Source organism: Erithacus rubecula (genome assembly GCF_903797595.1).
Source record: "Erithacus rubecula genome assembly, chromosome: 3".
NCBI lineage: Eukaryota > Metazoa > Chordata > Aves > Passeriformes > Muscicapidae > Erithacus > Erithacus rubecula.
The window spans coordinates 58,187,553-58,209,460 of record NC_136689.1 but is presented as its reverse complement, the minus strand read 5'-3'; the positions used below and the strand labels follow the sequence as shown (position 1 = coordinate 58,209,460).

General features: G+C 37.7%; 1 protein-coding gene across 2 annotated transcripts in view; it reads right to left on the bottom strand.

Annotated features, from left to right (window-relative positions):
- Window positions 1-2,264: 2,264 nt before the first annotated feature.
- Window positions 2,265-21,908, bottom strand: part of DCDC2 (doublecortin domain containing 2) — a 51,219-nt gene continuing 31,575 nt past the window's right edge. For both annotated transcript variants that reach the window (XM_079299602.1, XM_079299603.1), the window contains 3 exons: window positions 15,820-15,920; window positions 3,690-4,034; window positions 2,265-2,435 (listed from right to left, as the gene is read on the bottom strand). In XM_079299602.1, the coding sequence (XP_079155728.1) occupies window positions 2,328-2,435; window positions 3,690-4,034; window positions 15,820-15,920 (554 nt within the window). In that variant the 3' untranslated portion in view covers window positions 2,265-2,327. The remainder of the gene's footprint in view (window positions 2,436-3,689; window positions 4,035-15,819; window positions 15,921-21,908) is intronic.

Genomic DNA, 21,908 nt, shown 5'->3' with positions numbered 1-21,908 from the left:
GATCAAGATAGAAAAACTATCAGCAAGACCACCTGTATCACTCTTGTTTAATTTCTAGAATTATTTGTTAGGCATTAACTAGTTTCCCTAAATAAAAGAACCTGATACAAAATTCATGTTGTCAGTGTTGTTAAGGTGAATGATAAAATGGTTATATCTCTATTTTCAAACAATCTGATTTTCTTTTCTGAAGAAATATATCCTGCTTTTCTTACAAGAGAACAGAAGAGGAAACATTTTTGAGTAACACTCACAGGAATTTCATGTTCCTATGAAGGAAAATGGTAATGTTACATTTCCCTAGAATTTAGTTTAATTCTTTAAATTATTCTTACTGATACCTGTAAGTCTTTTAAGTATGGAAATTACTGAAGTTTTGGGGAGAGGAAATAAATGACAGAAACAGCTGGCACTCAGAAGCTATAAATAGAAACCAACAATAAAGGCACCCAGTGTCATTTTACCTCACTATCACCCACAGTTATTTTTCCATTGTTTCAAGCTTTTGTTTTGTTTTGGGGTTTGTTTTGGTTTTTTTGGGGGGAGAGTTGGTCCATTTTTACTTCTGCTTAACTATAAATATTTTTTTAAATCCCAGAGAAATCAAATATATTTGAGCATAGGTTTAATTGCTATCACAAAAAAATGAAGCATGCATACTTTGCTTAAGAGCTTAGCTAAATTAGGAGCCTATTTTGAACTGATGAAAAATGCAATATTCCCTTCAATCTTTGCCAGACAGCTCAACAGAAGCTACAGGTTTCATAGACAGAAGGTTTCAAGGTTTCACAGACAATTCAGAGATGCCACAGGGCAAACTGCTCTAATTCTGTTCATAAGTTTTTTAACATGTCTTTTATACTTACATTGCCAAAGCAGAGAAACATGCTGAAGGATCTCCACCTATCTCTATTACACTGAAAAATATACTTAATAACTAGTGGAAGAAGAAAAGATGTTTGAGTTTCATTTATGACAAGTGGTTCTCCACATTCCTTAAACAGTGCTTCAAGTTCAATTTGTTCATAAATGTAATTCTTGTCTTAATGGCATAAAATCAACAAAAATAACATTAAGTTTCTTGTAGTAATAATTTACTAGCCTTAACGATAAGGAAACCCCGATTTCCTTTGTATAATTAATACAATTATGCTCAGGGCTGTATTTCTACGAACTAGAAATTATTCCCATTACTAACAGAGAAATGATAAGAGCAATGGAATCAGTGTCATTAAGAGAACTAATACTGTGGATCAATGCCTTATTTACTAATGCATATTAAGACACAGCCTATCAGGAGACAGCTTGCTGAAAAGGATGATGACACACTTCCACCATTAAGGCTATGCAAAGGGTTCATAAATGCAATAATTCTTCCTGACTTTTACAGAAAGCTGGTGGGCTCATCCTGATGTCTCACATATTAAAATGGCTCCATCAACAGCAATGGTTCATGAAAATTTCAGTATGAACCCAGGCATGTTCTTTTTTTAGTTCATTAATAAATTAAGTTTCTCTTAGACTGAATTACAAAACTATCCAAATTCAACTTTTTAAACTAATTCACTACATACTCTTCCTTTATTTTTTGTTCATGATGACAATAATTCACTATTTAGTGAATCAGTGCAGGATAATCAACAAAATTTTCTGTTCTAATGCAAACAAGATGCAGTATTGTAGGCTGTCCACATGTATTCATAATGCTAAATAAGTTCTATTTATGTATCCTAAACCTAAAAATTCTAATTAATATACTGAAAACAGACTATTTAGTAACATTGAACTGGCCCCTTACTATAGTAAACTGGTTTCTGTGGGCATAAATCCATTAGGTGAGGAACATATCCTAGTTATATAAATGTTATACCTGAAAATTATACCTATCATGTGGAATTTTAGAGGAAAAACTAAATATGTCCTAGTTAAAAAGTAAAAAATAATTTATTTTCCTGAACAAATTGACAAAGAAGTTTTGACATTCTGGGTGGGTCTCTCTTCCTTTCCCTGGAACAGTGCAATTTTTATGGTTATTCTATTGCTGCTATCTCATACCACAAATAGTTCATTTCTAATACTACTATGAAGTACTCTTGCATTTCTCCCCTAAAATTCTAGCAGAAAATCTCAACTTGTAAAAAGAATTCTGTGTTCTTCTAGTAGATATAAACACTTGCTTTTCACCAGTCCATAGAGCATCATCATCTCACAACTCATTATGTGGGTACTCACCTGCCTTTCTAATGTAAGTTACCAATCATAAAAAATAATATGCTTTATATTAAGTGTTATCCTTTTCCATTTTCTGCTCATTACATTTTTCCTGTTTATGCAACTGCTGCATAGTCTTTGTTCTGGTCGTTCTTTTCACTTTCCTGTGGGCTGGTCACTGTCACCCTTGGATTTGTGGATGTCTTTTCAAGACCAGGATCACCCTGAAGAAAAAAGACAGGCACTGTTGACATCATTGGGTACCAAAAATTTCACTTCATTTCAATACAGCTTTAAGCACTTGACATTGAAATTTCCACAAGGTATTCTTAATGTGATAAAAAAATGTTTTCCAAGAGTGACCAGGTTAAAAATTTAATTTATTTTATACTTATATATCTTCCAAAGGAGAAAGCACTCACATTAGAGGTTCCCTCTCTACAGTTCTTTCATCAAGCACCCAGTGACCCACATATGCATTTGAAGTGAATGCTCACTCACTTTTCCATAAATAACTACAGTTTATCTAAAACAAAAATCTAATCTATGAAGCACAGAATAGATTCAGAGCCCAAGAAAATGTCATGTTACTCAGCTCTTTCAATTGAAAAATATTCTTGTGTGTCATACAGGAACAGAAGAAAGCCCAGTTGCAAAGTGCAAGAAACCATTCACAGTGTCACAGGAAGCAGAGGAAGAGATTGTTTTTCAGCAGATTGTAGGCAGGGAATGTGCAGCAATTTGCTCTACTTCTGACACTCATGAATCCCACTCTTCCCAGACCTGGATCCTCCCCATCAAACAAAACACTTTGTTTCCCACACTCTGTGAGCTGGTAAGTTCATCTGACAATCAGGGGAGTTCTCCTTATTTAGGTGGGTTGCATAGCTCCATCTAAGTCAAGCATGTTATCATGTATCTAAATTAATAGGATATTTGCTTTTAAACTGACTAAAGCCCCTTGTTTTGAAGGACCTTGTTCATATCCACTGTATTTTTCAATTTCTAAGAAAAAAAGATTAAACTTCCACAAAGCAGAAGTAAAAGCTCTTTATGAAATGTAACTTTTGTGAAAATCAGTTCATCAAAATAATGAGGCTCTGGTGTCATGAATACACTCTTCTGCCTGTCCTAAAAGACAAAGTAGTGTAGAAATACATGATTCTGCTTTTCTGGAAACTGCAAGAATTTTTTTTCATTACTTTTTTTCAAAATTCAGCATAGTAAGGAAAGTAGAAGATGCAGATTCATCAAATAGTGAGAAACATCTGCTTTCTCAGTTGGAGGGCATATAATGTAATTACTGATGTAACTGATCTATACAGATGGAAAACAACTTTTCCATGCATTGAAGTTTCATAAATGGTCTAAGGACTTTATCAGAAATTAACTACTTAGAGACCAGATGAGAAGCATAAGGCTGAGATGAATGAGGAACAATACCATAAGGAAAACTGTTTGAATGAATAAACACTCACCTGGTTCTGACTGCCAGAATCCTCTTTTTTTTCTTCTTCAGGCTGAAGATCACCTTGGTACTTCAAGTGCTCAATTCCCTCACCATTTCCTTCATTGTTTTTGCCATTTAAATGGGTAAGTTCCTTTTCCTTTGCTTGGTCAACATTCTGTGTTTCTCCTGCTTCATCTGCATAATTTTCATTTAATTTCTTTTTGTTTTCTTCCACTTCAAGTCTTTCTTTAACAGTTTCCCCTCTTTCCTCTCCATTCACTTCTGAATATTCTTCTTCTCCTTTATATGCCTCCTCTCCTCTGTCATTTTCCTCTTCTACATTTTCTTCTTCATCTACAGTTTCTGCTGGTCTCTGGTGAAAGGAAAAGCAGCAGCAGTATGAGGCATTTTAAATCAGAAAGCTCCATGCAATTCTGAAACGTGACAGACATCAAATTCACAATTACATCATTACTGAGGAATAAGTATGCTAACTTGAGGTTTGTCTACATGGACAGAAAATTATGCTCTTCTACTTACACCCTGTAATGCCCTTTTATTCTTCATTTACAAAACGTGCTGGTGAGATTTAAATGTATTACACAGGGTTTAATCCATTTGACCACACTCAAAACAACTGGAATGAGCAAGATTTAACTGACACTAACATCTTACTGTGTTCCATCTATTCCAGGTTCTCTTGCTTTCTAGCACATAGTACATAGTTGTTTGTAAAGTCCTGTCACAAGGATAATTCATGTATTACTAGCCCACAAACTGTTCCCCAAGAAGCATTTTACCTATTGACCAGGCCATGCCATGAGCACTGGTCCTACCTTCTTTGAATCCACAAAAAAGTAGCTGGAGAGATGAGGCAGACCTCAATACCACTGGTCACTTCCAAGACATCATTCCCCTTCCCAAAGACCCCTGTGCAGGATGGCTTGGTTAGGCTTTGCTGGACATTTGGCAGCAATTTTTCCCTACACAGAATTGGACCAGCAGCAAGAAGGAACAAGATCTTGCCTCACCTTGTAGAAGAGTTATCAGAAGCTCATTATGGATAAAGCTGCTGGCAATATCATCTCATGACAGCCTGGGACACGGACGCACAAATTGTCTGGTCTTTGTCATTTGCCTTCCAGTTTCAGCTTTAGAGTAACTTGACTACTGAGTCAACCAATGCTCCCACCTGTCAAGATTACTTACATCCTTGTGCTGAGGTATGAATGAAAATAAAGTGAAAAAATCCCACAGGAGTGACAAGGAGTCTGCCTCCTATGCAGCCTCATCAGACTCTAAACCTAAAGTAAACAAGCTGAGAGTGATATATTATCTCTTAATCAAAACTGTTTGAAATTTTACTGTCCTCAGTAGCTCCTTTAAGCAAGCAGGTATCTGCTACAAAGAAGTTTCTTCAAAAGATTTCTTCTCCTCACTAATCCTAACATTTCAAAATAATTCTCTCATCACCCTCAACTTCCTAACAAAAGCCAGTTCAGTAAGATCAAGAATTTATTGAAGCCTCTTGATGAAACATCTTGATCTTCCTCTGATATCTAAGTAGCAACATAAGACAACTGTTCTATGCCAATGCACAATGCCACATTGGTACAGCAGCAAAAAGGATAAATTATTGTATTGCAATAATCCACAGAATACAGAATTACCAGAAATATTACTTGGTTATATGACCAGGTAAATAATGTCTCCATAAGTGATTTTTGAAGTACTGTTATTTCTATGTGTTTTTTTTATTCAAGTCTTTCTGACTCACTTTCATCTAGTAACATCAAACTGGCCTTATTACCACTAAAATAAAACTTTAACAAGCCAAGTCTTTACAGTGACCTTCAAAGAAGGCACCATCCAAAGCAGATTTGATCCAACCTTCATAACCTGCACCATATACAGATAGCAAAGAATCTATAGATCATAAATTCTCAGAAGTTACCCACTACTCTTAGACATGATATCTACTATTTTGCTTTCAGTCTGCTGAGGAAATTAGCAGCTCTGGATTCTGACCAGAAACAGGGGAAGGTTGGACAAATGCATGCACCAGACACCACTAGCTAAAAATGTGTTTGGTTTTACTTAATGACATCTGCTTGTATGACATTACACACACTAAATAAAGAGAGGATAAGAAAAGTCAACACAGAATTTTGCAGTTAACTGTTGTAGTCATCCAAGACATTACATTTACAGCTTTTTGGTAGTGAGTATAAGCAGAAGTGAATACATGCTCTTTTCTTGCCTGTATGGCTTTAGTATGGTGGCTCATTCTGGACTGCAGAAGAAAGTGTGTAGGCTTTATGCCATGGTGGAAACATATGTATCCCATTGCTTTAACTGGTTCCACTGCTGTGGAAGCAGTCTTTGGCATGGAAACACAGTGGACATTTGAGGGACAGTGACTTCCTAAAGTGCTATGCTAGCTAGACTCATATGACCTTATCTGTCTAAAATAGGTGTGGATGCAAATTTTTGAAGAGTTAAATGTGAGCAACATAGAATATAAACACAGCATTATTGAACTGTACCCACTGAAAGCTCACAGAGCATAGAACAGGCATGAAATAACATAAAAATTCCAACTAATTTAACTTTACCAATCAAGCTATATTGCAAAAAAATAATACCAGAAAACAAGATGAAAACAACTCCCAGAACAACTCCCATCAGCACAAGTATAATGTTTTCATAGTAACTGAAAATTTCAAGATAGCTAAGCATATTACTATGACATTACTATTTCATTACTATTACAGACAAAAATAAAAAGCCACATTTTCAGCTAACAATTGGAAAGAAAATGCATTCTTCATGTAATCTCTTTTCAAACTACACTACATAAGAATGGACATTTCAAACAAGTTAAAAATCAACATTGACCCAGAGGAAAAGATCTTTCACAAGGCAATCTAAAATGTGGTACAGTTCTCTCTGCGTGCAGAGTCAAAGGCAGCCTTTAAAATGTGGATATGACCACTGACTGCATTTCAGACTGCACAGCAGACATAAGACAGGACTGTAGAGAGGAAACTGAAGGCCGAAATCACCCACCAAATATACATTGTCCTTTATACAAAAAAGGTGTGATACTTCCTAATGAGATCTTATTGACCTACTCACTATGCATAAATTAGCATTCTCTAATTTAAGTACACCTGCTTCACTGAGAAAGAGGTATACTTAGCAAATTTTGTATTTTTCATATTACGGAAAAGAGAATGCTTATCTGCATCTATACACACAGGGAAGAAAACAGAAAAAGGGAGAAAAACAGATGTCTTAATAGTCCAAAGCCTGTAAATGCTGTAAAGGCTTAACTTTACCTTCTTGAACAGTTTCAGTGATAGCAGTGAACCTGAAATAATGAACTAAAGCTTACATTAAAGTACTTGGTGGGTCACGGTGTAATTTAAAGTCCCCTGGAGTCATTGGGAACCTTTTCTTTGAATTTGATGCAGTCCATCCATACCTCCACCTAAGACTGTAAAATTGCCTAATATATATGCACCAAAATTACCACAAACTGTTCTTTCTCAGTCAGAATAAATCAGGATGGGCACACTGAAAGCAAAACAGGTATGCTGATAGAGACCTACCTATCCTTGCAGAAATTACCAGACTCAGGTCAGCAATGACCTTGTACACTGATGGGGAAGTAGTGACATTTCCCATCTTTTCATCAGTCACCTTTTAAATAATCAAAATATTCTCAGTCAGAACTTCCTGTATGGAATGAACTGGATGGATAGCCAAGACAGATGTGGGAGTGCTCTTCTTGCAGCTCAGAAGTCCAGAGCTCAGCCTTTGGCCATCGTGTCGGCTCACAGGATGTTGTCCCTAACATCTGCAATTCCTATAGAAGCTCAGGGCACCTCAAATCCAGAGAAATAGCTCTGGATGTATCTCCAGGCCTGAGTGCCTGAGGTCTATCACCTCTATGCAACACAGTTATCATGGGGATATCAAGGATCATATCAGAGAACAAAAGGCACATCAAAACCTCGTATTGGAAGCAACCAGCCACTGAACAGGGATACTGTAATGAACTACAGAATAAATAAGTCTAGTTCTGCCCACACACCTCAAAAATCAACTGCACAGCTCGGACTGGAGAAATATTCCTATTCCTTAAGGTAATTTTCACAATCAAGCGAGTTCTAGAGAAGGGAGCTTTTCCAGTCACTGTGCTAGTTTATCCCCATTCCTCCTATAGCCAGAACTAATCATAGAGATTTGTAATTTTGCCCTTTGAATAGTTGAAAGAAAATAGGAAGTAACCTTCCTTTTTGCATTGCTGGCTGCTTCTTTTAAGTGAAGGTGATGCTTTTGCAGTTTCATGCTTGAAACCACATCACTTAAAATAACTAGTTTTCAAACCATACCTTTGTGAATGTGAGAACAGTTCTTTGCTTGTCATGGATTAGCAATAAAAAGACTCACTGACAAAAGACTCCTATATGTACACTGAAAAGCATATTCAACCAAAGGCACGCAGAAAAACTGAAGCAATTCTCAGCTTCTTGCTGGAAACATGGACCCAGCTTGCCTTCTGGAAACCTCCTGACTTAACTAACAGGTTGATGAGGAACAGAGCCAATTTCATTTTGCATTCAAAAAGTATGATTGCTTGACAGTATTTTTAATCTCAGCAAAAACAGAGTGTTTAAAAAAGAAAGATGTATTCTAATTACACTCATCATGCTATCATTCATTAAGAGTTACATTACCAAATGCCATCATCACTCAAAAGCAGTAAGTCAGGAAATCTTCAGACATTGAAGCATTTGGCTTCTTTTCCTCTAGGGATGCTAATGCAAACCTCTCAGAAGGTTTGTACATGACTGATACTGAAAAGTGCAGTATCACAAAACATTTGAGGCAGAAATTATTTTGGACCATTAACATAAAACATAATATTGCTTTATTGAAATTGTTCGGAAATGTTTACTTGGCTAATGGTCACAGCAGACAAACAATGAGATAGACAACAAAAATCTCAATGGTCATGAAAAGCAGCATGAATACATCTCACAAATGCAGCAACAGGAACACTTGACTTCAATTGCACCAAAACTCTCCAGAACAGAGCTCCCCTGCTTCCACTCAGGAATGTTTTGTAGCAGCACTGCACAGATTCCACCAGTGAAACATTTTGTTCCTGAACCAGAAAGTGTTGCTAAGTGACAGCAGCCCTCTTCTCTTCCACATCATTTACAAAACCCAGGCTCTTAAAAACAAGCAAATGAATAGCTAAGGTTCAACTGTCTTACACTTCCCACATAGTTCCCACATTTGCACAAAACACACTGTTTTTCCTGAAGCCAAAAAGTCTTTATCCCCACAACATTTAAACTCCAACTTTTTTATGAGATGGGTGCCATTATTTTCTTTTTTTACAACATGTACAGCACCTGAATTCACAGAGTCTAATTTTTCGTAACATCACAGCGCCCAGAACGTCAACTAGAATGAATGGAATCCAAAGGATTTGAAATGTAGAAAAAACAGCTTTTCAAACTCCCTTCATTGGTTTCATTGTCTAGTAACTGGAAGCAAACTTCATTCCTTATCACAATGCAGCCATGATAGAGAAGCCTACATCTTTGAGCATTGCCCCCAGCATAAGACAGGCATAGACCTCTCCTATGAAGACAAGACTCAGAGAGTTGGGAGTGAAGAGAACTGCAGGGAGAACTCACAGCACCTTCCAGGGCCTGAAGGGGTCTTTGTAAAATCTGGAGAGCATCTTTTTACCAGGGTAGGTAGTGACAGGTCCAAGGGGAATGACTTCAAACAGACAGAGGGCAGGGTTGTATTGGCTACCAGGAAGAAACTCTTCACTGTGAGGGTGGTGACAAACTGGAACAGGTTGCTGTGGATGCCCCAGTCCTTGGAAATGTTCCAGACCACGATAATGAGGCTCTGAGCAACCTGAAAGGTGTCCCTGCCTGTGGTAGAGGAGCTGAAATGAGAAGATTTTTAAGGTCCTATTCAACTCAAAACATTCAATCTTTATTTTTCTAATACATACCTAAGTCCAAAATACTTTTTTCCATCTACTTCAGTGACACTTATGTTTATTTTTTCCACAACATTTTGCACGCATTCAATAAAATTTACTTAAACTTCACTTCCTACAAAGCAATATGATCTGCTGAGCATGCCTGTAAATGAGAAAATTGTTAGGCATCTCAAAAAAAGTCCTATTAAGACTGTAAGAATACAAAAATAATTTTAAAGGTTCTTCTACAAGCAATTAAAAATACCCTGTAAGTTAAGCAATTTGAAAAACTGCCTGCTCTAGGACTGCTGAAATTTTTGAAACAGGGTTATACAGTGGAAACTTTTTTCAAAGTGGTATCAAAACTAGTTTTACAAGAGATTTACATTTCCAGGCTTCACTCAGAAGTGAAGACCCTTCTACTGTTGGCCACACAGGCCTCTAAAGACAAGATCAGGCATTGTTACTACAACTTCAGAAATCACAGTCACTCAACGCAGAAACAGAGGAAAGATCTCCCTTCGCATTCCAAACTGCAAGGAACGAATCAGAGTAAGGTTCCCTATCTCACACAGACTAACAGTAACATTAAGTGTAAATCAGTGCAGCTGAAAGAAGAACATGCAGTGGAAAACATTATCTGCTGGCTTGTCAGCACTCAAAATTCATAAGGCTTAAATTACAGCTGCATCATTTGTAGCGAAATTTGAGCATAAGAAGTTCTGCATGCATTCTTTCTAAATGCCATTTTGAAATCCTCACTGATGTAGTGCAAAATGTTTCCTCATGAAAAGTTGGAGCTTTTTTAATCAAATAATGTCTCTTCAAGCACTCAGCCTGTTGTAATGTTGAATCAACATAAACTTTAACATTTTGCCTTCGGCAATGGGGAAGATAAACATTTTATTCTGCTCACTGAGGTGAATCTTGGGTCTCTGAAGCAAAATGTATATTCCATAATGAAAACTGCAAATGAAAGGTGCAAATTTTCTGCTACTGATGACATACTTCAGCTCCAGCTCACCTAGGGGAGATGCACAATCTCACATCATATTACACCCCAGGAAATGGGAAATAATGAGTGGAGGACTCTATTAATCAGTGGACATGTCTGTAAAAGTGGAAAGCAAGTGGATAATGAAAGAACCAGGAATGTGAACATCTACAGAAAAACTCCAAACCAGTGCCTGTTAGATAAATTTTACAAATAAACACAGGAGAGAAGCAGATGGGGATGATGAATCTGGAGGGGGAAAATAACCCAAAGAACAAATCAAAACCAAAACAGAGACTCTTTTTACATCACATCTTAATAGTCAGTATCATGTACCTCATGGTGAAAAAGGCTGGCACAACAACACGCCTGAATTTCTTATGGGGTCATGCACTGGATAACTTCAAGTCTTATAATTCTCATGCTTACTCCACTTCCCAATGGCTCAGCATGGGAGAAGAAAAATCATGCTTATGAAAATAGATAAACCAGTGCAAACTAGCAGTGTTATTTCAGTATTATTACTAGAAACTGCTGCTTTTATATTTCAGAACTCATATAGAATGAAAGAGTTGCTTTCTCTGAAAGCTCTAAAAGTTAGAATTTTTTCTCTCAGAGTTACTTTGAATATATTTGCATTATTACCAGCAAATTCAAGCTAACACACTTAATTACCATCTCTAATAAGAAACTACTATTATTTTGATGCCTCCCTGTCAATAACCACCTTGTTCCCTTGCTATTTGCACAACTGATTTCATAGTCTGTCATCAGTCTCCATGAATGTTGACACAATGATGCAAACAACCAACTTGGAGTAAGCCTGCATGTCAAAAGAAGAAACTAATCATTTTGTATTTGGGAGCTCAAGCCTTGGTAAAGAATATAGAACAGAAAGGTCTGGTTTGGTTTAAGGCAAAATACTAATTTTTTTCTTCCTTGATGTTCAATTACAACTGTCAGCTAGTCTGGAGTAAAGCAAACCCCGTTCTTTTAATGTGTTTTCAGCTGGCAGACAGCATTTTACAGAACAGGACATAAGCAAGAGTCTAGCCAGTATAACTCTAGGTTTGGTTAATGGCTAATCTGGCATTTGTTCAACTGTGTACTTCAAACAGCAAGACAGAGAAGGTGCATAAAAGAAAAAAAAATGAAGCTCTGTCTTCACCACCTCATTTATGTGGCTGATGGAAATGATAGCCTATCAGAAGTGTCAGCATTCTAGTGAAAGCTGGCATGTAAATATTTATGCATTATGCAAGATAGTCAAGCCCTGGCTGGCTGTCCTTTCCCATATTTCTAGCAATAACAGAAACTGCAGTGCAGATAAGAAAATCTAAAATCAGCATTTCTGTGATTAAAACGTAAGAGAATTTAAAACAATTTTAAATGGTCATTAATATGAACCTGAACATGCAAAATACTAAATGCTTCTACAGTTAGAGTGACCTTAGTTATGTGGGAATAAAAAGTACCCTGTGCTACTCAGAAGGACATGGCTTCTTGCCAGATTATCAAGGAAACTATATGCGAAGTTTTAACATTATATATAAGCCATGACTTGTGTTGCAATAAATTTTGGTGCTTTGTTTGGCTTTTATGGAAACATGAAAATCTGATTATTCATAGTGTGCATGACCAATTATTTAATATTTTTTCCCCATCAAATACACCTACTTCCAGTTCCTTGTCCAGATAGAAACATCTGTTGGTAGCAAGTGAAAAATATTTCCATCTGAACATGATGGATGGAGCTTGGTACATGAGCTTAGAGGTATCCAGCAAGTTCCTAGCATTGCAAGCTTGCCAGCACATCTGACGCTCACTGGCAACTGTGTGAACAGTTCCACTGCCAAACAGAGAGGTAGTAGCAGAGAGTTCTCCCCCTCCCTAGGGATGGTCACCATCCACTGGCAGAGGCAAACTGGTGAGACACACAGAGCTACTGCCTGTGCTGTTGGATCTCTATGGAGAAGTAAGGCAGCTGTCTCCACTGGATTTCATATGAATTGCAGTCAGCCTAGAAACTAAGGCCTGACAACCCAATTTACACAGCCAAATGTTCTACACTACCCAGAGGAATTCTTTACATGCCTTCAGAGGCCAATAAACAGGCTAATCATTTCTGAATTTTATTATTACACTGTCAAGACCAAAGCAGGATGTGCTTCAGAATGTCATAAGAAATAAAGATTAAGACAACAACTGGCATGTTCTTCCCCAATGTCAGTGCTATCAATATAACACAACACATCCTAATTATCACGACACCTCACCAGGACAACCACAATTAACAGGGCTGATGAGCCCGAAGGTGTTCACCATATGAGACTCTGAGGCTAGGGCAGGTATGTGCTGTGAGAAGACACAGCTGTAGCATTCCTTCTATCAGGGACCAAGACAGTCATGTTCTTGTTGCCATTATCACCTAATACATGTGCCTACAAGAACAATGTCTATAAAATAGCTGAGCAACATTTCTTCCCATTAAAGTGAATAAATAATGAGACTGACCCTTCTTAGCAACAGGAGCCTAAGATAAAATCTGTATTTTTTCTTTAGATTATATGGTGTCAGTCTTCATAGTGGCTAATAAGTTCATAAAACATCTATTTCCCTTCAGGTAGTGTTTTTAAAAGCAGGTCACAAGCTAGAGGTATATATGCCTAGAATTCTTTTACACAATACAAATAAATTTTAAAAGTCAGTCAACTAAACAGTAAGCACTATTTAGTAAGCAATTAAATATAAATAGTGTCATAAGCTACAGCCCCTAAACTTTTCAGTTTGTTGCTGTGCTGAACTTTCTCCTGTTTCTAAATATCTCTCTTCTGCTGAGAAGGACAAATAGTCTAGATGCAACCTCAGAGATGCTGAGTCAAGAAAGATAAACAGTGACCTTGATGTTCTGGCTGTGCTTTCACCAGCCCAGCCTGCCCAGTCCACCTCATCCCCACAGGGAGTGCTGCTGACCCAACCTGCCAACCACAGGAGATGCACGGCCCTCTCTGCAGCTCCTTTCTAGCTCACCTGTGTCAAGACTGCACTGAGACAGTCCCTGCATTACAGCTGCCCAATGCTGTACCTCTTTTTTGTGGACTTTCATGAGGCTCAAGTCATCCTACTCCTGCAAGCTGCTGAGATTGCTCTGAAAGACAGCCCTGCATTCACTCGATAGTGACAGCTGGGTCTGAATAAGGGTGTCCCCGACACCATTATCTATGCTATCCATGAACATGAACATTATAATGTCTCGGATCCAGTATCAAACCCTGAGGATTACCATCTGTAAACAGGTGCCAGTTACATCTCAACTAGCTGACCTTTTAAATCTCACCAAACCAGCCAGTTTTTCACCTACCTTTTAGCCCACAAATCCAGTCCCTACCCTCATTAAGGATATTTTCCTCCCCATACTTACCACACTTCTTCCAATTTCTCCTACAAATAGGGAAGTCCTTTATCTTGAAAGCAAGATAAAGGACTATAACTGTTCTCCCTTTCTCCACAGAGGCACTTATTTCATCACTGAGGCAATAAAATGGCTGAAGTATCATCTGTCCATAGCAAATCCATACCAAATCCATGGTGGTTATTCCCAATCACATGCACCAGTTTCTATTTCTCAGCAATCTTTGGTTCTCTCAATCCTATTTCTGCATATCCAGGCAATGTCTCTATACTGCTTTTTAGGAGTCTATCCCCTCTTCTGCCTCTTTTAGTGTGAGGTCAGGAGTCCTCTGCTCAAACTGGCCCCCTGCTATGCCTGCTTGCTGTCTTGCACAGTGAGCATAGTTCTTGTGGTTTGAGGAAGATTCTCTTGGAAATCAACCAGATCTCCTGAATTCCTCCACATTTCAGGGCAGTCACACACAGGATCCTCTGGCAGTTTCCCAACCAAGCCAAAGGCAACTCTCCGAATGTCTAGGATTTTTATTTGTTATTTTCCACCTGCACTTTCTGCAGGGGCTTAAACTCTGACCATCTCATGGCCAGTGCAACTAAGGCTGCCACTGTCACATCCCAAAAAAGTTTCTATTTATTTTTGAGAAGCAAATCTAGCAGAGTGATTCACCTATGTCTCACACTACCTACATCAAAAACCTGTCTACAACACCCTTCAGAAATCTCCTAGATTGTTTATGCTCCATTGGGTTGCCCTGGGTAATTGAAGTGTATTTACAAACTATTATCTTTAACTCCCTCCCATTTGCCCACAGACTCACATTAACAACCACTCCTCAGCTCTACTGACCACCAGTAAGTCAGACAAATGCCCAAGATCCCTGATGTTACTGGGATGATTTTCAGCCTGACAAATCTTTTGGACGAACTGTGATTCCTTACATCAAACCATGATCAGAAAAATTCTCTTGTGGCCAATCTGACTGGCCCCAAGCCATCATCAATAGACACCAAAAGCACAATGTAACAGGAAACAAAGATTAATAAGTTGAATTCCTACAAACACATAAGATGAAAAAAGAGGACTGTCTTTTGAGCAATTATTAGCAGAAAGAAACCACATACATTTTCAGCAAATAGTTTGAACAGTTCCACTCTTCTCTTCCTTGCAATAAGCTTCAATTTACTTATTCCTTGTATTATTTCAGTCCACAGGAGTACAAATCAAAGCACAAAAAAGGGAGATATAATCTTATGTTCAGTTATCAAGGCCTATTTATTGCACATAAATCTTAGGATTAAAAAATAGGCTAACAAAGCACCATGTTGGTCCAACAGAACAAAGTGTAGTCAGCTTTAACAAAAATCTGCTAAATCTGAACCTGTTGTGGTCCAGGTCTGGAGGAATACTGCTCCACCAGTACAAAGAGAGTGTAATTCAGGTGAACCTATTTGGTAGGATGTAACTGTAGGGTGTCCTGCTTCTCTAAGGCTCTGTAAGAGCTCTCAGAGCAATTCTGAAGCTGATGAAAAGGTAACTGACATTTGACATATTAACACAGAAAGGGAGATTTGCTAAAGCTGCCACAAAAGAAGCAGTATTGTTGAGCTTACAGTCATCCCCACAGCATTATGCTGTATACTTGAAAGAAATTGAGGAAAGAGAAACAACACACAATCTGTAATCCTAAAAAAAAAAAAAAAAAAAGCAAAGCCATTTATTTAAAGCTTGATCACTACCTGGTCCAGTGGAACTTCCACAAGAGTATCTTCATCTTCTTGCACTTCAACTGCCCCCCACATTTCAGACCCCTCTTCTTTGGCTTTGTAAATATCTTCACCTATAATGAGAAAGATAGAGTGGAAGGAAGTGAAGTCCAATGGCGACACAGTGTGGCTCAACTACCAAACTGCACATTCAATTTTCTTTGAGAACAGCTTTCTGAGCTGACCTATCATTCCCCATACAGTTCTTTCAAGGAAGTCTTGAGACTCCCGTTATTGTCAAATTGTTTTTTCTTCCCTTTTAACAACAAATACTTACATATTACACCACTTTGGGAAGGGGGGAGAAAAGGCAAAGGGAACTGAACAAAGTCCTGGTTCTGAAGTTCCTTCACTTAGGCAAAGGTTCAGAGTGAATCTGAACTAGATACATTACGACAAAAACATAATACTTTTGTTTCTACAGTCAATTATAGCATCCTTTAGCAATGAGCATTATAACATACATCTATAAAAAAATGCAGTCTCTGAATCAGGTGAGGTTTAAAAGAGTAAAAGAAACAGTTGGTTTAGCTCTGCTCCTCAACTCTATGCACATGTAAGTAGAATTATGGCTGAATCTCCACATCCACATTAAAAAGCACATACTCCTGGAAAACAAGGATTAACAGTTACATTGGTATTCAATTTTGCAAAGATTTTGCAACATTTAGCTTAAGTAATTTCTTTCCCCTAAATACAACTAGGGGTCTTTGAAGTTTCCAACACAGGCTTTACAATATCAGCTAATTAGAAAAGTGAAGATGTGTCCATACAGAAAACATTTCCAAGTGACACTTGATGCTTTCTATTTTCCCCTGAACTGAAAACAAGCTGGAAACTACAGGCACAACTTACTCCAAATCATCTCTCTCCATTGATCTAGGAAAGATGAAGATGTGTCCATATCCAACATAATATGTAACTACAGTAAGAAAGAGGGAAAAGTATTTCCACTGTTTCTGACTGTCTCCTAGTTCTTCAAGAAAGGATATGAACTTGGCAGTATCAACTGAACATGCAAATTGATCTACATTGTTGGGTGCTGCTAAATAAACAGCTTCAGTGTAGCACAGAATCATTTTGGTGGAAAAATAAGGAATAAAACCCCAAGACCTAGAGAAGGAGGGGAGGTGCCAGATGGCCTTACAAGATGCCACACAGCCACTGCCCAGGGGACCAGAAATGAAGGCCATTCTCACAGTCTGAAATGAGGAGGCAGAAATGGGGGTTTCTGGCACATCACAGTGAAATTCCAAAGTGGTACTGCTGGGTGCATCTTAGGAGAGAGAGCAGCTTGATTACCCAGGCATCAGCCCTGGAACCTCCTCATCCTACCAAAAGACCTATACCATATCTCTGAAAGGATCCCTTTTAGAAATACCAGAGGGCTCTTAGCTTCATTGATTCTTATCCTGAATAGCCCAGACACGTTTTTCAAGACCTCAGTTTCATACTTCACATGAGAATAATAATTTTGTTTTAAAAATTCTTTTTTCTTGGGTTTTATTAAATACAATGAATGTACATGGATGTTCCATTGAAACCAATTAAGGTCATTCAATACTTGAAGGCAGTATGATAAATCCTGGACAATCTACCTGTATATATCTCATACAAATCCCCTTTGATACAAAACTTGTTTGGGTTTTTTGACAAAATCGGCAATAAAAACATGGAGTGGTTGAAAATAACAACAAAATGCATCTGAACAGATGCTACTTGTACTTTTCCAAATAATGCACATCACATTTCCCATTTTTCTGAGCTCTCTAAGAGGCAGAATGTCCTGTTTCTCTTACCTGGTATTATCACTGCTGCCTCTCATCAGACATTTGAGTTTATAGATTACCACCATATTCTGAGAGGAAAATGTAATGCATTCCCTAAAATCCACCATGAAGACTCTCCTATTTCAAGGCCTTCCCTCAAGTATGTAAGAAAATAACCTTGCCCTAGATTCCTTGGCTCACTGAACTATAAAAAGTCAACTTAGTGTCTGAAAGACCTGCATTTAATATCACCATCCTCCCATTTACACTCTGTAATAACACCTTTGCCTTCAAGGTCCCTAAGTCTTTCAACCAAAATGGGCACTGTCTGGCCTCCAGAGGTTAAAAGGATTTTGGTGCAGAGGCAATTTTCATCAGGTTTTTACTCCAGGGCAAAAGGAGAAGTACAGGGGAGATGAACATGTGCTGGCCCTGGAGGCCAAATCCACTCAAGAGCTGAGGATTCTCAAATTTAAAGCACCTCTTCTTAGAAGAGCAGATCAGGCTCAGGGCTATGCTGAACAACCCAAGGAGACAGACACATAGTAGTTTGAAAAAACTTCATCGTGGAACCAGGAGGGAGCAGGAAAGATTAAAGAAGAATGTAAATTTCAGTAAGGAATCATATTTCTCATTTTAAAAAGACTGACCAAAAAGATAGTAACAGCAGGATTTCAATAAGCAAAATCTGAAATCTCCATGGAATTTCTTCCAAGCACTTTCTAGCAGGTGTTAGCTCAGAAAGGTGGTCATAAATGAAAATATATTAGTTGAAAAGAATTCTGCACAACACTGCAGCCTCTCTCAGGGATACCCCTGTTCATCGTCTTGCACGGAAAGCATTCTCAAGAGAAACAGCATTCCTGTTCTTCCACAGACTGAAAATATTGTTTAAGGAAAATAGAACATTTACAACAAAAGGAAAATTAATTATTTATCTCTTCACATATATAAGAGAATGGAAGACAGATGTCCAAAATATGTGTACAGTCAGGGAAGGAATTAAAACACTTAAGTCTGAAATGTGCCAAAAGACATGCAGAAAAAAATGACATTGATTGAAATATGGGGAAGTTATAATGCTTGAACAAAAATTTCTGAAGAAAATGGAAAGGAATGCAATTAGTCTTATTTTAGGACACACACTGTTGTCTCTTATTACAAAAAGAAATACAAAAATTGCAAAATATTTAACATAAAATTAATTTGAATAAGTGGAACATTACAAAAGTAACTTTAAATGTTAACATTATTAGCATTGCTAATCTATAGCCAGAAGTATTTACACTTTCTGCATATGAAGTTACAGATATCTAGAGGATAAAAGTTGAGTGAAAGGCCAGTATATTTCTTGTTTGTGTGATTCTGTGTAAAGATCTTGTCAACAGGAGTTTGTGGGCCACATTAATCACAATTATCAGTGCTCTGAGTTACTTCCAAGGAAATGTTTTCAGTCTGGTAACTTTGCCTCATGTTTTATGGATAATGCTTTTTGGTTTAGGAAAAAAATGTATGAAAAAATCTTATTGATGCAATATTTCACATCTCTGTGTCTGAATCATTAGTCAGTTTCTTCACGTCTCTAAGGGAGAAAAAAAATGCATTTTAGAAAATGCCATAAATTACATGAATAAACATTTTTTGCAAGTCTTCATTCTGTATTGTTATGAGCTTCTACTATATTCTCTACTGAAGCAGAAATATATGGTGTACCTTGCTGAAAAGAAATTCCAGCGCTTCCATTAAATGGAACATTTATGAACTACTCCAAAGAATTCATACAAAATTGTAGATCAAACATGGTCCTCTTTTATGAGTCAGCTCTGACTTTCTTGTGCCTCAAACTGCCTAAGAACTGACCACAGACAGGGCCACGGCAACACTGGGGCAGAAGAGCTCTGAAAGGGGGTCATAAAGGAAGGTTTGTCTCCCTGCAGCTTTGTGGATAAGTATAAACTGAGGATCTATTTCAGATTCTCAGTTCTCCATGTCACAGCAAGTGCAGCTTCTGTCAAGAGGCCAAGCAAAATATTATTGAAAGTTTCATGATCTTCTGTGAGGATATTTTTTCCATGGTGTCCAGACAAAAAGAAGATACTGGAGTTTTTCAAGTTTTGTCAGTCACTGTGTGACAATAGACTATTGAGCAAAAAATCAGCACTATTTTTAAATACCTTAAGCAGAGAGTTAGATAACCTAAATATCTCCTGTTATTCCTGATTATTTTAAAGCAGGGTCAAGTTCAGAAGTTTAGGTAAAAAGGGGGAAGAAGAACCTGCAGAAGGGCAAAGAACAAATCATTCAAAAGGAGCAGCCAGGTAGAGAGAGAATATGCAGAGGTGGAGGATATAGATACTGGGGGAGATGATGAAGGTGCAGTGATGATAGAAAAAATATGTGGAATGAGGAATTCTATAAGAACAAATAGAAAGATGAGGAAGTACTGGTGAAAAAAGAGAAGCAATAGGATCCAATGCACTGACTGGAAAGCAGAAAAATGGCTTTTAGGGACTAGAAGAATAGAAGCTTGAAAGAGTGAGCGGGGCTAAAAAACCAGGTCAGCAGGTACCCAAGCCAATTTAAGCTTCATAAAGCCATCTTCCTTCAGGAAAGCCTGCAAAGAGGAATGCTGTTGGGCAGCTACCTACAGCAATTGAATGTCTATGTTCCAATGGTACCACACACAAAGTGCAGCAAAATAAAACAGCAATGAAAAAATGCTCCATGTTTTCAGGCAAGTATTTTTAGTGATTTTTTTGTTCATGTTTATTTCTCCAATAAGCAATACTTACTAAGACTCTGGAGAGTGGAAAGAGTTCTTACAGGATTTTTTGGTTTCAGGCTGTAGAGATGAATGAAAAATAGAACTACTTTCCTGTGAAGTTTCTTCAAGAATTATGTTCTCTCCTGCCACTTCTCCAGCTCCATAACCCCATAGAGAAAAAGAGTGATGAAATCTCAGAAGGATCCAAATGGCTTAAAGCTCTGAATTCCCCCAAGCCTTGTCAGGACTACCAGGTAAAGGAACATTTGGAGCCTGGTAACACCCTGCCAAAGAAAGGACACTGTTGCCTCAACTCCACCTGCCCCAAGTATAGTCAAATGATACAGGTGTTGAACCACTGGTAGCTACTTTATGGCCAGCCTCTACAGCTAGGAGCAATGAAACCACAAATAGTAAGAACAAGAGAAAATTTTGCTGGAAAAGGTAGTGAAACTACATGAGCAGGATGTTACCAGAACACTTAGTCTGGTAATCAGGTCCACAGGCTATGGGTGAGGGAAAGATATGGAGAACCTTGGAAAGAATAATGACTGGTAAACAGGGGGTGAGGTTTCTGATTTTGTACTTGGCCAAGGTCTATCTCAAAGTAAGCAGCTCAGCACTCAGCTACTTTCACCAAAGCTAGAAGGTGGTCTATATTCCTGCAGAGCTTTTCAGCTCTGTGACTTTGTTGCAAATGGACAGATAGAACCAATTGAAGACATTTTTAAGACTTCTTGATGACTTGCACAATGACTCTTTAAAGTCAAAGATCTTCATTTTGAGAGCTGCCTACTCCGTACTGGCCCTTACCCATGCCAGCTCTTGCTGCCTTTGCAGCTCCAGGGAATTCATTTGTGTGAAAGGGATTCTGCTGCCCATTCAGGAGAATTTTCCAGACATTTCTACATCTTTTTTACTTCCTAATCTCCTGATAGGTACAGAACAGATAAGTTACCAGCAAGAGCAGATTTAAAAATGCCCGTAAGATTTAGACTAGGAATATTTCTCTGGTCACGTTTTAGTAGCTGTCTCAACACAAAAGTATCCATTGTTTATTGTTCAGTATGTAGGGAAAGAAACCACAAATTGGTACATGTATAATCAAGCAAGTCCTGACTAAAATGCAAAGATAATTTTCTGTTTGATGCTATTCAGTATTTCAGCTGGAAGTCCTTTTCTACACTTTGATAAACAAGGTTATATGACTTTATTAAATACTAATTAAATTATATATTAAACCAACTCCTAAGAAATCTGTACTTCCAAAATAATTAGGCACAGGAATAAATTATGTTAGATAAGCTCCATTCCCAAACATCATTAACTGTAAAACATTTATTGCAGAGAAAATCACAAAATTATAGTGATATTAATTCATTTCACATTTTAAACTGATTGAAGTTTAGTAGTAAAAATTTTAAAAGTCATTGTAATAATAGTGTGCCCTAAATATTTTGGAAATTGGAGGCATTTACTAACTGCAAGCCCTATACATAAGGAAGGAAGTTAATGTGACTATAAAAAAA